The following is a 17,203-nucleotide window of genomic DNA, read 5'->3' as shown; positions in this document are numbered from 1 at the left end:
GGAGGCGGAGCCACTCTCGGCCTGGGCCCCGCCCCTGCCTGAGGACCTGCTCCCCTCCCAACGCCTTCCTCCTGAGTTCCTTCGCCTCCGGATGCTCTTCTACCGGCTTCCTCGTGCCTGGGGCGTGTGTGGGAGCAGATAAGGGATTCTCTGGGGTCGCCAGAGAATTTGGAACCTGGGGACTAGCTTCTGCTGACAAGTCCTTCAGCCCCTCTGGACCTTAGTTTCCACCCCTGTAAAGTGGAGATAATGACACCTCCCTCGGGAGCCAGTGAACTTTGTAAACCGAGTGATTACAGTTGGTGAAAGCACTCTGCAAAGCCGTAACTGAAGCTCAGCCGTTGGATGCATTGTTGTTGTTGTTGTCACTGCTCCGTCTAGACTGGGTGACTGAATCCCTCCTCCCCACTGTGGAAACCTCGCAGTGCCCGCATCAGGGGCACCACTGCCCGCGCCATCTGAGGAACACTCGAGATGAGAGAGGGAGCCTCCTCTCTGGCAGGATGACTGTCCCGGCTCAGGAGAAGGGATAGGGACCCCTGTGAAGGTGGCCGTAGGACTCGCGGGGGCTTCGCGCCTGGCAGGCGGCCCGCCAGGTGAGCGGGAACTACGGGCTTTGCGGGTTCAGGGCCAGAGGGCGGGGCCCGGGGGCCATCTTGGCTGTGGGCGGAAGTTTCCTTCAGAGACCGGGCGAGGGGAAGTCATTGCGGCCCTCCGCCTGACGGCGCGATCTCGGTTTGGGAATGGGGAAGAAACGCGTAGGAATTGGCGGCCCCGCAAATAAGCAAAGGCCGGTGGGCCCACGGGCAGCCCCGCAAACAAGCAAGGGCCGCTGGCCCCGGGAACGGCCTATCCCGGCGCCGGCCGGATCTACCGCCGCCCCGGCTCCTCGACCGCGCGCCGCCTCTTGTAACCCTTGGCGCCCGCTAGCGGCGTAGCTCGCGCCCATTCTCGAACGACTGCACGCCGGGCGCGGCGCAGGGTTCAGAGCCGGGGGTTGGATCCTGCGCAATTTGCGTAGTGAACGGTATCCGCGCAGGCGCAGGAGGGGGCGGAGCCGGGGAGCCGGAGTCCCGGGTCCCAGCGGCCGGATCCGGCTCCCCCAGGGGCGGTCTAAGGGCTTGGTGTCGACCTCCTCCCGACTCCCGCGGTTGGGGAGTGGACGCAGTGGGGGGTGGGTTGGGGGCAGCGTCCGGAGTCCCGAAGACAGAAGGCAGAGACCCCCCTATCCTATCCGGATTATTGGAGGAGAGAGAGCCCCCCCCAGTTTGAGGAAGGGGAGAGCTGGGTGTTGAACGCCCCCTGCGGCGGCCGCTGTCCTGAGCTACCGGCATCGGCCGGCTCTCCCCCTCCTGCCAGGACTACATGAGTGAGAGGCCAAGGACCTCTGTCCTTCAGCCTCTGCACCCCTCAGCTCCTGGCTCAAGACTGACCCAGGGAGGGGACACTCCCCACCTTCCCCCTCAGCCCTGGAGAAGAGACTGCCTTTCCACTCTGCTGAGTGAGGGGCCCAGGGCCAAGTGCCAGGCTGCCTCTGCCCCACCACAAGGGCGAACACTCGCAACCTCTTGCTGGTGAGAGCCTGGCCCGCCACAACTTCTTTCCTCCTGAGCTCCCCCATTGCTGTCTCTGCACCCTGCAACTCCCACCGCCACCCCCTATTTATTTTTATTTCCTGGCCTCCTGCCAGCCCTTCCATCTCTGTCTCAGGATTCAGGCCGCCCTCCCTGACATGGAGAGTAACCTGTCTGGCCTGGTGCCTGCTGCTGGGCTGGTGCCTGCGCTGCCACCGGCAGTGACCCTGGGGCTGACTGCGGCCTATACGATTCTGTATGCCCTGCTCTTCTTCTCCGTCTATGCCCAGCTCTGGCTGGTACTCCTGTATGGGCACAAGCGACTCAGCTATCAGACGGTGTTTCTGGCACTCTGTCTGCTCTGGGCTGCCTTGCGTACCACCCTCTTTTCCTTCTACTTCCGAGATACCCCTCGAGCCAATCGCCTGGGGCCCCTGCCCTTTTGGCTTCTCTACTGCTGCCCTGTCTGCCTGCAGTTCTTCACACTGACGCTTATGAATCTCTACTTTGCCCAGGTAACTGTGGTAATGAGTGGGGGTGGGCTGTAGGGTGGCAAGCCCCAAGGACCGAAAGGAATGATGGGCATCTCTGCTCCCAGGTGGTGTTCAAGGCCAAGGCGAAGCGTCGGCCAGAGATGAGCCGAGGCTTGTAAGTACTTGGGACACTGGTGGCTCAGTCTCCAGGCCAGGGGCAGGGGACAGCCTGGTGTCCATTCCTTCCCCCGTAGCAGGGCTAAAGCAAGGACAACCCAGGGAATGTTTGTGAAAGAACTTGGAAAAGTGAAGCACCTGTCACAGATGGCTCAGCAGAGACATTGCATATGTGAAGGGCAACAATAATAGAAACTGGGAGGGGAATGGGTACCAGTGTCATCCATAATGGAGGCAGAGCTGGAGGCCCTAGCCTTTGAAAGCTCCAAAGCCAAAGCAATTCTGGGTGACCTGGGATGGCAATACTCCTGTCATTTGTATAATATCTTACAGTTTATTAAGAACTTTCACAAACAGCTTTAATTTTTACAATTTATGTGTGAGGCTATTATTATCCCCATTTGAGAGATGAAGAAACCGAGGCCCATAAAGGTAAAGCAATATGTTCAAGGTCATAGACCTGGCTGGAGGCAGAGCCAGGGCTTAAACTCAGATTTCTGACTCCCATCTGCTGCTCCTTCCACTGTACCACAGGTATCAGTCCCCTTCTTACTTCCTTGGGCCTCAGTTTCCCCATCTATAAAACTGAAGGAGTAGGGTTCAGATTGGATGCCCTGAGATTCTGGTTGGCAGTGGGTCTCCTGGGGGAGGTTGGGTGGTGGGTGAGCATCAAGGGTGGTAGGCTGGCGCTGACTGTGCTGTGGGCTGCAGGCTGGCCGTTCGAGGGGCCTTCGTGGGGGCCTCGCTGCTCTTTCTGCTGGTGAATGTGCTGTGTGCTGTGCTGTCCCGCCAGCGCCGGGCACAGCCCTGGGCCCTCCTGCTGGTTCGAGTCCTAGTGAGTGACTCCCTCTTTGTTATCTGCGCGCTCTCTCTTGCCGCCTGCCTCTGCCTTGTCGCCCGGCGGGCTCCTTCCACCAGCATCTACCTGGAGGCCAAGGTAGGGTCACAAGCCCTGATGCCTGGTGTCCTTTGGGGTCTTTGGACATTGATCTTCAGGGTAGAGGGGAAGCTGGAGCCTCCCCTCCCTGAGGGTCCCCTGTTGTCATCTGTGCCAGGGGACCAGTGTGTGCCAGGCTGCTGCAATGGGTGGTGCCATGGTCCTACTCTATGCCAGTCGAGCCTGCTACAACCTGGCAGCCCTGGCCTTGGCCCCTCGGAGCCGACTGGATGCCTTCGATTATGACTGGTACAACGTCTCTGACCAGGTGGGTGTTGGGCACATCTGCTGCCTCCTTACCGTGTTTCCCCAAAAACAAGCGCTCGCATGATTTTTAAGGATGACATCCCCTGACCATAAGCCCCAATGCGTCTTTTGGAGCAAAAATTAATATAAGACCCAGTCTTATTTTCGGGGAAACACGGTAGTAGCCATGGCTCCTGGCCCCCAGCTGGCCTGGGCCCTGGCCAGGTGCCCCGCCGGCTCAGTTGCAGATTGCCACAAGCCTCTGATTTCCCACAGGCGGACCTGGTGAATGACCTGGGGAACAAAGGCTACCTGGTGTTTGGCCTGATCCTCTTTGTGTGGGAGCTGCTACCCACTACACTGCTGGTGGGCTTCTTCCGGGTGCACCGGCCTCCACAGGACCTGGTGAGGGCCAGCGGAGAGGGGTGGCACTGGGACTCCCTGGGCTGGGGCCTGGAGTTGGTGGGTTATGGGAGGTCAGTGGTGGATAGGAGAGAATATCAATGGCAGTTTCCTTCCCTAGAGCACCAGCCGCATCCTCAATGGGCAGGTCTTTGGCTCCCGTTCCTACTTCTTCGACCGGGCTGGGCACTGCGAGGACGAGGGCTGCTCCTGGGAGCATAGCCGGGGCGAGAGCACCAGGTAGGAGCCCGGACCCCATCTCAGGATCCATGGGCTCCCGGCTTGCTCCATGGAGCCATGGGGACCTAGAGCCAGGTCTTGTCACCCAGCTCCCAGCTCCGGCCGTGGTCTTTGTTTCCATCTGTCCTGGGGGGGCCTCTCTGGTTTCCACCTCTCGCCCTGAGGATGCAGTTTGTCATAGTCTGCAGGGCTAAAGCCCTGGGTCTTGGAGGTCTGGATCACTGGGCTCCGTTCTAAGCCTCTCTCCCCCAACTCTTAGGAATATGGCCCTGGTCACTGCCTTGGGACTGACCCTATTTCTCTGCCTATAGCATGTCTGGTAGCCTAGGCTCCAGCAACTGGTACGGCGCCATCGGGCGGGAGCCAGGCTGGTGCGGGGGCAGCCAGACGCGGACCACTCCTCTGCTCTTCTCCCAGGTGCTGGGACCAAGCAGCCACCACCACAGCCTCTACTCTACCCCACAGACGTGATCTTCCTCCACCTCTCCCCAGAACACCCAGACCCCAGTCCCTCCCACCCCAGGCCCCTGTGCCAAGTTCATCTGCTGCTTCTTGCCTAGGATCCCGGGGGGGAGGGGGGCAGGCTGCCTCCTCCCCTGGCCAGCTCCTTGCTACTTCTATTGTAGTGAGTTTATGCTGTCCCCTAGGATGGGGGAGCATGGCTCTGGCTGCCAGATGCCCACAGCACCCTGGCATGACCTGCCACCTCCACATCTACGGCTGGAGCCAGCTCCCCATCCTGCACCTGCCACTCAATAAAAGTGTCTGTGCCCCACGTCTCACCACTGTCTGTCAGTTGTCCTCTTTGAACCGTCATCTGTTTGGCTGAAGGCTGATCAGACACGGCCCTTGAGGGGGGCTGCTGGGCTGGCAGGGACCACTTACCTCCCCCAGGCTGGTGGGCAGGAAGAGGGAGGAGCCTTGAGTCTGGGGAAGAGCCCTGCTCCTACTCTAGTCCCGTCCCTACTTAAATAATTTCTACTCTTACCTCAAGACCTGCTTCAAATGTCACCTCCTTTATGAAGCCTTCCTTCTTCAGGTCAGGGAACCCTCCTGGGTCTCCTGGTACTGTGATTATGTGGCTATTATGCCTCTCATCCCCTAGTGGACTGGGATTTCTGGAGACCCTGCTTCCCTGTCATCACACCCAACCTGGCCGTTAGTCCAGGGCCTAGAGGAGGAGTTGGTCCATGACTGAGCAGTCCCCATCTCCCTACTAGGTGTGGATTTGGCTGGTAGGGGGTGCTGCCCCCACACAGTCTGCCTGGTAGTCCTGGGGCCCCCTTCTTTGGCCACCTCTAGTAGCACAGTCACTGCCCTTTGCTGCCCTCGATCTGTTGTGTGGCTGGGTGTTGTTTATTGGAGGGTCTGCCTCCTACACGTGGACCTGGCCTTCCCAGCTCCCTGGGGTCCCTGGGGCCTAGCACTGAGCCTGTCTTGAAACCCTTCACTTGGGACTGTGGTGGGCAGCAGGCCTTGAGGGCCTTCCAGAGAGGGCGTCTTAGACTTGGAGAATCAAATCAGCTGGAAGCTGGACAATCACTTTTCGTTGAAAGGAAAATTGCTAACATTTGTAGGGCACTTTATTGTGTGTGTGCCAGGCTCTGACGTGAACATTTACAAATACTGACCTCTTTAAGGCTCGCACAGCACCCTGAGGTGAGAATTTACCATCCCTTTTCTGTAAGTGGGGACTGGCAGGCTCCTTTAGTAACCTGTCTAGGCCCCCTACTGGTAGAAGGTGCTCAGCCTTCCAGCTCACGCTTACACCACTCACCCTGAGGGCTGAGGGACCCCAAGGAAGAGGGGGTCTTTGGAGAGATGGAGTTTGTAAAGTGGCTAAGAGCAGAGAGGTGGAGTTCCAGGACCTGCCAAGGCCCTGGCTGTTCAGGCAGTAGGGGCAGGGAGTGCTGGCACTCCATGTTGGGATGGGCACGGGATGAGGACCAAGGGATGGAGATACAGGAGCAGGGTCAGGAAGTGCCCCAGCATGACTTTCCAGAACTGGGCCCCACCCCACCTGGGCCAACTCCAGCTTGCCTCAGTGGATCCCCTACCTTTGTCTAGTGGGATCCCCTTCCTCATAAGTGTTGAGCTCAAGAGCCAGGATGTCCCCAAGAGCGGAGAGTTGAAAGCCATTCAGATCTGCCTGTGGGTCTAGGAGATGCTGGGAGATTAGTGTGGCGCCTGTCCAGAGAGGTGAGCTGGCTGATGTCCAGACCCGGGCCGTGCTGCCGGCCACACTGGCTGGCCGGAGGGGCAGTACCAGGCCTTTGGTCTGAGACTCGAGGCCGGTCCCAGCGGCAACCCCTTCTGGATTCCTCTGCCACTCACCTTTCGGGACCCGCCGGGATTAGTGCACTGAGCTGCCGCAGGTTAGGGGCTGCGGGGGGCGGCGCCTGCAGCGAGGGCGCGGCGTTGGAGGGGTTAAACGCGGGAGGAGGGGGGCTTCTGGCGGCGGGAGGGGGTCCCAGCCCCGGCGGCCGCCCGCTCCGCCTCTGCTGCCGCTGCCGCCTCCGCGGCCCAGCCGGCAGCGGCGAGGCCGCGCGGGAGCCCGGGCCGCAGTCGCAGCCTCAGCCGCAGCGGGGCCAACAGTAAGTGCGGGCGGACGGCCGCGGGAGGCAGTACGGACCGGACTCCCGGGCAGGGCGCGCAGCGGGAGACCGTCCGGGCGGGGCGCCACCTCCCCCTCTTGGGCGCCTCGGGGACTTGTACCGCCGCGTGTCCAGCCGCCCGTCACGCTCCGAGGCGTCGGCGTGAAGACGCGGGAGGCAGTGGGAGCGAGCCGCCGGAGTACAGGGTGTCTGGGCGGCGGGCGCTGCGTGGTGGCCCCGCGGTCTGGGTGTGCGTACGCGAGTGTGTGCACACGTGTGCGTGGACCTCGGGGTACCGCGGCCCCGCGCGCCTGCCCCTGAGGGTCCACGTATGCCCGTGAGTCTGGGCGGAGTGCAGGTGGAGCGTGAGCGTGCAGCCGGGTGGCTGGGCGGCTGGAGCCGCAGGGCGGAGCGTGGGCTCGCGGGGCTTTGTGCGGCATGTATGCGCGTGGGCGCCGCCGCCCGCTGTCCCCAGGGCTGACAGCTTCCCTGGGGGATGCTGCACTGGTCCGGCCTTTGTCGCCCCCACCCCGCTCCTTCCCGGAACCCGGCATCCTCCCTTTTTCCCCACCACCCCGCCCTGCCTCGCCTCTGCGCAGCGACCGGGACCCATCCCTGGGTTCCTCGAAAGCCCGGCGGGGCGCTGGGGCACCCTGGAGGCTTCCCGCCCGGCCCATCGTGGCCAGCAGCGTTGCAGGAGGAGGCAGGAGGGGAGGGCGAAGTCACTAAGATGCTGCCGCAGCAGCAGCGGCGGATGAACCGGGACCCGCCATCCTCGTCCCCACCCTGTGCGGTCCGGCCTTTCCTCCCGCTTTCCCTTCTCGAACCGCGGCGCCCGCTCTGCCTCCCCCTCCTGGGAGGCTGGTTCCGCTCGCCTCCGCCCGGTCCCCAGCTTTTTCTCGCTCGCCCTGCCTCTCCCTCAGCAGGCTCAGTCTCTCCTTCTTCCACTCTCCTTCCTTTCCCTTCCTGGTGCCCTCTTCACTTCTCATACCCTGGAGTCCCCGGACAGGGGCTGAGGGCCCGGCAGTAGAGGTAAGGGGGAGGACCCAAGTGGGGGGAGGACTGGGTGTGTCCTGGTACCAAGTGTCCAGCCAGAGGGCTGTGAGGAGAGGACATGTGTGGACAGCAGGGCTGGGGGCTCCAAGGCCCTTTGAGTGTGTAGGGGTTGGAGGAGGGTGTAGGGGTGTCAGGCTAGGTTACTGATCCAAGCATCCCTGCTTCTGTCCACAGTGACCGCAGCCCTCCAGGAGCCTCCTGCCCGGCCTCCCCAGGTGGGCAGTGGAATTGGCCAGGCCCCTGGGCGCGCCATGCGCAGCACCACACTGCTGGCACTGCTGGCGCTTGTCCTTCTCTACCTGGTGTCCGGTGCCCTGGTGTTCCAGGCCCTGGAGCAGCCCAGCGAGCAGCACGCCCAGAGGGAGCTCGGGGAGGTCCGAGAGAAGTTCCTGAGTAACCATCCCTGTGTCAGCGACTGGGACCTCAGGGTCTTCATCAAGGTGCGTGGGTGGGTGAGAGCCCCTTCAGCAGTCACCCATGACCCCCTGGCATGAGCTGCATGCCAGTAGGGCCATGTGCTGGGTGCTGCTTTCAGACCAACACCCCTGAGAGCTGGGGGCAGCTGGAGGGTGCATGGCGGAGGCTGGGATCCAGGTCTCTGTGTTCTTAATATGGAGGCCATAGGGGCACTTGTTTTCCTTGCTGTGCCTGGCATTGGCCTGTGCTCCTGGAAGGTGTCCTTCCATGTGTGAGAGTGGTTGAATGAAGGAACGAATGAAGGAAGAAATGAATAAATGGCTGTAGCACATGAGATATATTTTCGCAGGTCTAACTCACTGGTTTCGGGTTGCCAGATAAAACTCCAGGACACCAGTTTAATGTGAATTTCAGCTAAACATATTAATTTAATTTATTTCACAACGAATAGTTTTAAAATATAAGAGTATGTCCCGTGCAGTATTTGTATTTGCTAAATCTGGCAACCCTACACTGGTTCCTATACTTCTTGGGAGTCACAGATGCCTTAGAGAAGCCCAAGAATCGTGTGAATATCCCCCTCTCCCCGAAAGGTGCACATAGAAACATGTATAGACAATTTCGGAAGATTCCAGGATCCCCTAAGCCACTATGCCACCATGGATGCCAGGGTGAGCACCCCTTTGCCCCAGGACACAAGTGTATGGTGTGGAGGCTAGAGGGAGGGTAAGTCAGGGACAAGGTCAGCTTTGGCCCCTTGAGTAAAGTGCTGGGCTTCAGTCCTCTTGGGTACTGTCAGGCAAGACCTCTGTGACTTTCTCTGACTTCTGAGTCACTATCATATTCAACACCCCAAATTTAACTTTAATAAATAAATGTTTAATACTTTAGCAAAGAGTACCCCTCTTTCCCTGCCTGTGCTTTTGGAAGGAGGAGCCATTGGCATAGAAGCCTCCATCTTCCAGCTGAGTCCCAATGTGGCAGGACCCAGAGCAGAGATGAGAGTGGGGTGGGGCTAGGGCATAAAGCAGCCTGACGTTATTTCTGACCCTTCTAGAATGCTGAGCAAGGCTCAGAGAGGCCTGGGCAGGAGAATGTGTCTGGCCAGACCATAGGGCAGAGGGAGGGAATCTGACCTATTTTATCTCCACAATGGAATCGCTTTTTTCCTGGATAAAAAAAAAGAAGAAGAAACGGAAGGGCAGAACCTAGATGGGTGGGCAACAGCTGCTCTATTTCTCTTCCACAATTAGTTGTGCAGCAATTATGCACCTACTGTGTGCTAGGAACTGTGCTACACACCAGAGAGTGAGCAGGGAGATTGACATTGGGGTGGAGCAGATTCAGGCTGTACCCTAGAGGATGTCACAGCTGGATGAGGGGACAGATTCATGGATAGATCACTGGAGAATTCAGTGGAAAAGGAGCTTTGCTTACTTCCTTCTTTGTTAACCTAGTGTTGTGTGCTGGGCTTTGGGCTAGTTGCTGGAGGCAAGGAGGGAGATACCAGGGGCCTTTGGAAAGAGCTGATAATTGAAAGGAGGTAGGTGAGATGGGTGGTATTTAGAGACGTGTGCTTGGGTTGCAAAGGACTGCAGGCAGAGGAACAGCATAGACAAAGGCGTGGAAGCTGGGAAGCTCAGAGTGTTTTGCAGAACTCAGATTTAGCAGATGCCTAGTCATTTGAAGCAAAAATTAGAACACACAGGATGACAAAGGATTTTTTTCCCCCTAAGTAGTGAATTTACCGGAAAGATGTTGCAAAATAAAAATTAAATCACTTTTAATCATACATTTCACTTCTTGGCTTTATTCAAAAATAGTATAGGAAATGGGATTGTCTCATAAATCTGGGGGTAAGGTCACTGTAACTTGGGTTCCCAAATGGGAGTCTCAGGAGAGAGGACTGGGGAAGGGGAGGTTGGGACCACATTGAAAAGGGGCTTAAACACTGGACTGGGGAGGTTGGACTCCATTCTGCAGACAGCAGGGAGGTATGGAGGATTTGGGGCAGTCACATTAGGACAATTCATTTGGAAAGGGTCTCGCTAATGAGGACTGCACAGAGAGATGTGGCTTATGATCTCCCCCAGGCTCAGTGCCTTTGTGTCTTGGCATCGCTAGTTGCTCGGTGGGGAAGGGCCCCTCTGCAACCCCTCCTCATTACTCTCTGACCTCTATCACTTAGGGCAGGCACGCTCAAAACACAGACCCTGCCGCAAGCTACCTGCAGGCTGGCAAGAGGGGCAGGCACATGGCCATTTCATTAATTTAACTATATCTATTGAACACCAACTATGTAGCACAGGACTTCAGCAGGGGTTTGTGTATCTGTGAAACTCCTAAAATTGGATGTAAAATTTGATGGTATATGAACCTTCCTGGAGGGAGGGTCCCTAAATTTCATCAGATTTTCTAAGGCAAAGGACTCAAATCCAGCTTCCATAGGGCCAGCGGGAGTGGTGGGGTCTGTGGGAAGATGGAAATCACTGGGCATGATCACTGCATAGGGGTGGGGACTCATTTAACAAACACAAAGTGCTCACTTTGCTGTGAGTGCTTTAACTCTTCAGAACAACCTGTACAGTAGGTGCTAGTATCATTTCCACTTGGTAGATGCAGAAACTGAGGCACAGAGAGTTAACTTGCCCGAAGTCACATAGCACCAAGATTTGAACTCAGGAAGTCAGGTCCCAGAGTCTGTACTCCTGACCGCTGTAAAATTGGAAATCCTTTGTGTGAAATTAGGGGGCAGATAACTCAAGTGTTTCTAAAACAATGTGGAGGTCAAACCAAATTGGGCCCCCCATTTTGCAATGTCTGCTCTAAGGCACTGCCTCAGGGAGACCAGAGGAAAAGGGAGACCTGGGCGGGGTAGGAAGGGAACCACTCTGGAGACTGGAGCCAAGGGGGTTGGGCAGGACAGGAGGGAAGGACTGAGGTTCCTCCTTCTGCGCCTTGTCCTGCAGGAGGTGGCTGATGCCCTGGGAGGGGGTGCGAACCCTGACACCAACTCAACCAGCCACAGCAACTACTCAGCCTGGGACCTGGGCAGCGCCTTCTTTTTCTCGGGCACCATCATCACCACCATCGGTGGGGGAGGGGACTGAGCATGCAGAGGGGGGCAAGGGGCAGCTGGCTTTCTCATGGGGGAAGGTGCAAGGGGAGGTAGGGAGGTACTAGGCAGTCCCTAGACCTCCTGCATGGCCCCTCTACCCAGGCTACGGCAATGTGGCCCTGCGCACAGATGCTGGGCGCCTCTTCTGCATCTTTTATGCGCTGGTGGGGATTCCACTGTTCGGGATCCTACTGGCAGGGGTCGGGGACCGGCTGGGCTCCTCCCTGCGTCGCGGCATCGGTCACATCGAAGCCATCTTCCTGGTGAGCTGCTCCTCGCCCTGGTGTTGGGCTTGGGATACCCTTCCCTACGTCCCCTCCGGGCAGGGCACGGGGGCATGGGCCCTGAGATCACAGGAGCCTCCCCCCACCCCCACCCCCCGCAGGCTCCCAGAGGAGGGGGTATGGGGTGTGAGGATGGAAGTTTTGGCAGCTCCTGGGTCCTGCCTACTGCCCCTCCCTGCAGAAGTGGCACGTGGCCCCGGAGCTGGTGCGAATTCTATCGGCGGTGCTCTTCCTGCTGATCGGCTGCCTGCTCTTTGTCCTCACCCCTGCAATCGTGTTCTACTGTGTGGAGGACTGGAGCAAGCTTGAGGCCATCTACTTCGTCGTAGTGACACTCACCACGGTGGGGTTCGGGGACTATGTGGCCGGTGAGGCCACCTTTCTTGTGCTGTCCTTCCCTAGTCACTTTATCTCTGCCCAGGGGCTCTGCATTCTTGCTTCTCCCTCCAATTTCCACGTGGCATTTGTGCCCTCACATGGGATCACTCCAACCCCTACATCTGCTCACTGAACATACTGTCACATTTTTACATGGATGCAACACCTCATGCACACTTACATTCTTGCATGCCTGTGCCTCCGTGCATGTTCACACATATAAGGTGCACCTCTCACACATGCTCACCTTCTTGCACGTGAGCACCCCCACTCACATGCTCTTATCTTGCATACCTTCAAGTCGTGCACACTCATCTTCTTGCATGCATTCAGACACTCTGGCACTTACCCATTGCCCTGGGAAAGGCGGATCCTCTTAAAGAGCTGGAAAGAGGGGCAGTGAGACAGAGGCTCACAGTGCTTGTCCCACAATCAACTTCTTTCTGCCCTCCCCGGTGGTATCCCAGGCGCCAGCCTCAACCAGAAATCTGCAGCCTACCAGCCGCTGGTGTGGTTCTGGATCCTGCTGGGCCTGGCCTACTTCGCCTCAGTGCTCACCACCATCGGGAACTGGCTGCGAGTAGTGTCCCGCCGCACTCGGGCAGAGGTAGGCGCCGCGCCTGCGCCTTGGCGCTGACGCGCTGGGCCCGGGCCGGCCCGTTGTTTGGCCAGCCTGCCTCCCTTCCAGCGTGGGGGCTCCTCCAGGCAGGGACTGAGTGAGTCCCTGTGTGCACCAGCCTGGGGACAAAAGGATAAACTCAGACAGGTTTTCAATCTGGAGACAGGTGACTCCATCTCTGCTCCTATGGATAGGGTTGCCAGATATACCAAATAAAAAAGCAGGAAGCCCCGTTAAATGTGAATTTCAGATAAATAGCAAATAACACTTTAGCATAAGTTATGTACCAAATGTTGCGTGGGACATAGTTACACTGAAATTTATTTGCTGTTTATCTGAAATTCAAATTTAATTGGGCGACCTGTATTTTGTCACCCCTCTCATCGTGCCTGGTGGCGGAGGCGCAAAGGTCTCTGAGGCCGCGGGAGGGAGAACTGAAATGAAATGGGTTTTCTAGGAAAGTTCCCGGAGAAGAGGGCGCTTCAGTGCGATGGAGGGGAGAGCGTGGGACCGGTGTGATGAGCCTTTCCCTCCTTAGGAGGGTTGAGGCAGGAGGACCAGGGGAAAAGTAGGGCAATGGCTGATTTGCGAAGGGCAGGCTCCCGGGGTTGCCGAGGTGTTCGAGAACCCCCGGTCGAGGACTGCCTTTCCTCCCCGCGCAGATGGGCGGCTTCACGGCGCAGGCTGCCAGCTGGACCGGCACGATGACGGCGCGGGTGACCCAGCGAAGCGGGCCCACAGCACCACCACCGCCGGAGAAGGAGCGGCCTCTCCTGCCTCCACCGCCCTGTTCAGCGCAGCCCGCGGGCAGGCCCCCATCCCCTGCACCCCCTGAGAAGGCCGAGCCGCCCTCCCCGCCCACGGCTTCCGCGCTGGATTACCCCAGCGAGAATCTGGCCTTCATCGACGAGTCTTCGGACACGCAGAGCGAGCGCGGCTGCGCGCTGCCCCGCGCGCCACGGGGTCGCCGCCGCCCTCCCAACCCTTCCAAGAAGCCTGAGAGGCCCCGGCGCCCGGGGCGCCCCCGGGATAAAGACGTGCCGGTGTAGGGGCAAGACCCCGACCCCGGCTTCTCAAATGGCTTGGTTCTGGCTCTCTCCCCAGCATGCTTTGCTTAGTTAACCAAAGAGCCCTCTTTTGACCAGACGGGAGCCTGGGGAGCAGGCTACGGGTTGCTTGCCTGCCACCCTGGCCCCTGGCCCTCTCCTCACTTCATCCATTTCCAGACCCCCAAGCCTTTCTGTCTCGTCCCGGCTGGGCCCGTCCTTCACAAAACCTCACAACTGTGCCTCAAAGCCTGCATCAATAAACGAAAAAGTCTGTATCGCTACGGACGTGCGCACTCCGGGGACGCTAGTGAGGTGGGGGTGCTTGCGTTGGGCCACCTCCGGGCATGTCAGGCCTTCCGTGACTCCTCCTGCATACATGTCGGTCAAAGCGCGGCCCTCTTGGCTGTGACCCGGCCCACGTATCTGCTTGGAGGCTACCGGGTAGGGTCCAGGAGAGGAATCTGCCAAGATGGGCTGTGCGTCTCCAAGCCCAACACACCTATTAGGCGGGAGATGGGGGAGAAATAACGTTATCTAGTGTGGAGGGCTGTGGCTTGAACTCTTCCAGCGCGAGACCCCCATCGCCATTCCGAAACCAGACACTGCCCCTCCCCCATGCTGGAGCGTGACCCCCTCTTCCTCGCCGGAGGCCTGTGGCAACTGGGTCCGTTGGGAGAGAACCATGGAGGAAAAGCCTTTCAAAGTAAGAACTCTTCCTGGGCCTCTCATCCAGTCAGTCCCCAGACTCATCTAATCTGGGCCCCTGGCTATCCTCTCACTCACCCTTGGCTGGGGACAGCTCCCAACAGGCCCCATGCCCTCCAGAGTGGAGTGCTGGCTCTGGCGGGGCCCAGGATCCCAGCCCCAGCCTGCTCTTCCTCCCCTCCCCAACTCCCCGCGACCCTTGGCTTTCCTCCTCGTTTGTGGCCCACAGGCGTCGGCCAAGTCTTCAGTGAAGTCGAACCCGCATAAAGACATCCGGAATCTGTGGACCACAGCCACATTGTCGCAACCGAAGATGAACGTGCAGCTGTCCAATGTCTACAGGGACTCCGAACTGAAGAGCAGCAGCGTAGGCAGCAAGACTCGCGGGTGGTACAACCAGAAAAATGCCAGCCACCACTCGGACGGCGGCTGGGAAGAATGGGATGATGGAGATGACAACGTCAGCTTCAAGCAAGAGGAGCTGGACGACCACACCTTGTTGGAGCTGCACCCCGGCAGCTCCTTTGGAAGCCATTTAGAAGAGGAGGACGATTCCAGCACTGAGATGGGTCAGTGTGGACTCACCAGGTTGTGGGCGCCCCCAGGGCAAGGGGCTGGCCAGGGTCTCAGTTTCTGTTGGTGTAAAACCGGGAGAAGCTGTAGGATCCAAGTTTCCAGGATTCCCTGGGAGGGGAGGCCAGCGCTAAACTACCAAGCTTTAAATCGACCAGGCATTCTTGGAGCGCCCCCTACCGGGAAGGCGTCTTACAAAGTCCAGTGGCCCAAACACTCCAGTTCTGGGAGAGGCACGCACGAAAATGCGCAAAGGCCGCGGGGGTAGGACCGTGCTTTGAATGGAATCATCAGGATAGTTGAGAGGAGGGAGTTAATTTTTTGTCGGTGGATTTGCGCTGGTTGAGGAGGTGCCTACCTGTCATTCATTCAGTCATTGGTTACAATTTTTAAGTACCTACTTCATTCTGGACACTGTTTGGGCCTTTCCTCCCCACCCTTCCCCTTCCCCCAGCCCTTCATCAGGGAATTGGAACCGATAACAGTATAATAACTGCCACTTATTGAGCGCTTACTGTGTGCTAGGCACTGGGCTTCTCTTGCATGATCACCTTTAAACTTCACAAGCTCCATAAAGAGCTATTCTTATTACTCCATTTTACAGATGAAGAACTTGAAGGTCAGAAAGTGTCAGTCACTGGCCTTAAGTCTCACACAGTGTGGCAGTCAGAACTGGAACCTTGGGGAATGGGACAATAAAGCCCAGGGTTGTAAATCACTGTCTCATACTGTTTCCCACGAAGGCAGCACCTGGAACTGTTCTCTGAGGGCCACTCCCCCTGCCAGATGCCACCTCATACATCTTTTCTGCTCCAGGGAAGACCCCTGCCATTTGCAGATAACTGACCTCTCTTTTCTCTTCTGCCAGAAATAACTTCCTCAATGCCATCACTCAGTATCTTGAAGCACACACCCCATCAAGCCTACTGGGTGGAGCAGCAGACCAGGGTTGGAGGCATCCAGGGAGACGGGATTTTAGTGGGGTGGGGGATGGGCATGTTGGAGGTTGCAGGGGTGGGCGTGGTTTGTGGGTGGAGGGGCAGGCAGGTTGGTTGGGGTCTTGGGGCTGGAGGCAGCAGGTGGGCCATTTCAGCTGTGGGCGGAGCTGGGGTCCCTTGGACATCTGTGCCTCTTGCTGCCTCTCCAGCTGCCGCTGCCCCTGATGGAACTCATGGAAAATGAAGCTCTGGAAATCCTCACCAAAGCCCTCCGGAGTGAGCCTCTCCCCAGCTCCCATAAGAGACCTTGGGGAATTTTGCAGGGCTTGGCCCCCTGGGAGTGGGGTTTCAAGGTGTCTGCCTTGTCAGATTCCACTCACAAATATTCCAGAAGCCCCACAAAAAATAAAAAGTTGGGGGACTGGGCACAGAGACACCAAGTGGGGAGGTCATGGGGTGACTGCCAGGGGCCTGGACTTCAACCCCTCTAGCTGATGTGGCTTTTTAAAGGCTGTTTCTCCACCTTCCCAATGGGGATGACAGCCTTTGTGTGGCCTTGGCTCCTTCCCTGGGTAAGGTGTAGAGCTTTTGGACAGATTATTTGGGTAAACTTCCCCTGGTTTGCCCTGCTTATGATGTGAAGGGGGGTAGGGCTGGCTAACGGTTTAGGGTGGGAGGTCCAGGAATTCTCCGAAAAGCTGCCTGCTGCCCCTGCCCTAGTTCAGGCCTGCAACATCTTCTCTAACCTTGCCTTCATTCATCCTGCACCTCAGCACCCCATCCTACTCTGCATCCCCCATCTATTTTGAGCACAGATCTATGACTTGAAACAAAAAAGCCCGGCAGGGCCCAGCACCATGGAGATCCAAAGTTCCCCAAACTAACACAGAACAGAGCGCCCAGTGCTCCTGCCAACCCAAGTCACTCGCTGTTCATCAAATCACACATGCGGCATCTGCTGCTAACTGCCCTGAGTGGAGCTCTGCCCTCCAGGTTACCAGTCAGGGATCGGCAGGAATCACTTCCTGACCAAGCAGCTGCAGAGGTACATCGAGGGGCTCAAGAGGCGCCGGAACAAGAGGCTGAACGTCTCTGTGTATTGAGAACACCGCTTCAGGCTCAAGTGAATGCCCTACTCTAGCCCCGGTCCCTGTCCTGCCCCCAGACCCAAGCACGACCCTGTCCACGTGGAGTGTGAACCCTAGAGAAATAAAAGAGTCTGTGCACGGTCCGTGAGTCAGTGCCGTGGCTGCCCGTGGGAGGCCGACGCACATGGCCCCGCCTTTCCCCATGACCTTCACTCGGTCACCGCAGTGACCTTGAGCGTTCTCCGTTCGGGCCCTATCGACTCCGCCTTCCCGGGACTCGAAATCTAAGAGCTGTTGCATGTTTTAGGTCTGCTTCTCCCATCCAGGATTCCGCA

At 58.1% G+C, this 17,203-nt stretch overlaps 3 protein-coding genes across 10 annotated transcripts; all 3 read left to right on the top strand.

Moving 5' to 3' along the window:
- The first annotated feature begins 69 nt into the window (after positions 1-69).
- Positions 70-13,864, top strand: KCNK4 (potassium two pore domain channel subfamily K member 4). 5 transcript variants are annotated; one of them, XM_033119726.1, is made up of 7 exons: positions 70-596; positions 7,874-8,139; positions 11,086-11,209; positions 11,337-11,497; positions 11,700-11,886; positions 12,364-12,503; positions 13,178-13,864. In XM_033119726.1, the coding sequence occupies exons 2-7, from the start codon at positions 7,951-7,953 to the stop codon at positions 13,562-13,564; spliced, it is 1,188 nt and encodes a 395-aa protein (XP_032975617.1). In that variant the 5' UTR covers positions 70-596; positions 7,874-7,950; the 3' UTR covers positions 13,565-13,864. The 5 variants fall into 5 exon arrangements, with proteins under 5 accessions (XP_032975617.1, XP_032975618.1, XP_032975614.1 ...); XM_033119727.1 differs by lacking the exon at positions 70-596 and adding an exon at positions 6,137-6,424; XM_033119723.1 differs by lacking the exon at positions 70-596 and adding an exon at positions 6,565-6,643.
- GPR137 (G protein-coupled receptor 137) lies at positions 1,100-4,825 on the top strand. 2 transcript variants are annotated; one of them, XM_033119721.1, is made up of 8 exons: positions 1,100-1,574; positions 1,711-2,089; positions 2,173-2,222; positions 2,936-3,161; positions 3,280-3,429; positions 3,684-3,812; positions 3,931-4,049; positions 4,361-4,825. In XM_033119721.1, the coding sequence occupies exons 1-8, from the start codon at positions 1,366-1,368 to the stop codon at positions 4,518-4,520; spliced, it is 1,422 nt and encodes a 473-aa protein (XP_032975612.1). In that variant the 5' UTR covers positions 1,100-1,365; the 3' UTR covers positions 4,521-4,825. The 2 variants fall into 2 exon arrangements, with proteins under 2 accessions (XP_032975612.1, XP_032975613.1); XM_033119722.1 differs by lacking the exon at positions 1,100-1,574 and having other exon boundaries at positions 1,633-2,089; positions 4,361-4,824.
- A 136-nt stretch (positions 13,865-14,000) lies between the features above and the next one.
- Positions 14,001-17,003, top strand: CATSPERZ (catsper channel auxiliary subunit zeta). Of its 3 annotated transcripts, XM_033119731.1 has the most exons (5): positions 14,001-14,267; positions 14,499-14,838; positions 15,711-15,790; positions 15,990-16,056; positions 16,774-17,003. In XM_033119731.1, the coding sequence occupies exons 1-5, from the start codon at positions 14,247-14,249 to the stop codon at positions 16,881-16,883; spliced, it is 618 nt and encodes a 205-aa protein (XP_032975622.1). In that variant the 5' UTR covers positions 14,001-14,246; the 3' UTR covers positions 16,884-17,003. The 3 variants fall into 3 exon arrangements, with proteins under 3 accessions (XP_032975622.1, XP_032975620.1, XP_032975621.1); XM_033119729.1 differs by having other exon boundaries at positions 15,990-16,889; XM_033119730.1 differs by having other exon boundaries at positions 15,711-16,056; positions 16,774-16,789.
- Positions 17,004-17,203: the final 200 nt, after the last annotated feature.

This window comes from Rhinolophus ferrumequinum, chromosome 11 (genome assembly GCF_004115265.2).
Source record: "Rhinolophus ferrumequinum isolate MPI-CBG mRhiFer1 chromosome 11, mRhiFer1_v1.p, whole genome shotgun sequence".
NCBI classification, from domain to species: domain Eukaryota; kingdom Metazoa; phylum Chordata; class Mammalia; order Chiroptera; family Rhinolophidae; genus Rhinolophus; species Rhinolophus ferrumequinum.
This window is presented reverse-complemented; position numbering and strand designations above follow the sequence as displayed.

Coding starts and splice junctions, on each gene's coding strand:
- GPR137 (XM_033119721.1), top strand. CDS start 1,366: ATGAGTGAGAGGCCAAGGACCTCTGTCCTTCAGCCTCTGCACCCCTCA. Junction 2,223..2,935: donor CCAGAGATGAGCCGAGGCTT/GTAAGTACTTGG, acceptor TGTGGGCTGCAG/GCTGGCCGTTCGAGGGGCCT. Junction 3,813..3,930: donor ACCGGCCTCCACAGGACCTG/GTGAGGGCCAGC, acceptor TTCCTTCCCTAG/AGCACCAGCCGCATCCTCAA.
- KCNK4 (XM_033119723.1), top strand. Junction 11,210..11,336: donor CACCATCATCACCACCATCG/GTGGGGGAGGGG, acceptor CCCTCTACCCAG/GCTACGGCAATGTGGCCCTG. Junction 11,498..11,699: donor ACATCGAAGCCATCTTCCTG/GTGAGCTGCTCC, acceptor CCCTCCCTGCAG/AAGTGGCACGTGGCCCCGGA.
- CATSPERZ (XM_033119729.1), top strand. CDS start 14,247: ATGGAGGAAAAGCCTTTCAAA. Junction 14,839..15,710: donor CGATTCCAGCACTGAGATGG/GTCAGTGTGGAC, acceptor CTCTTCTGCCAG/AAATAACTTCCTCAATGCCA. Junction 15,791..15,989: donor GGGTGGAGCAGCAGACCAGG/GTTGGAGGCATC, acceptor CTGCCTCTCCAG/CTGCCGCTGCCCCTGATGGA.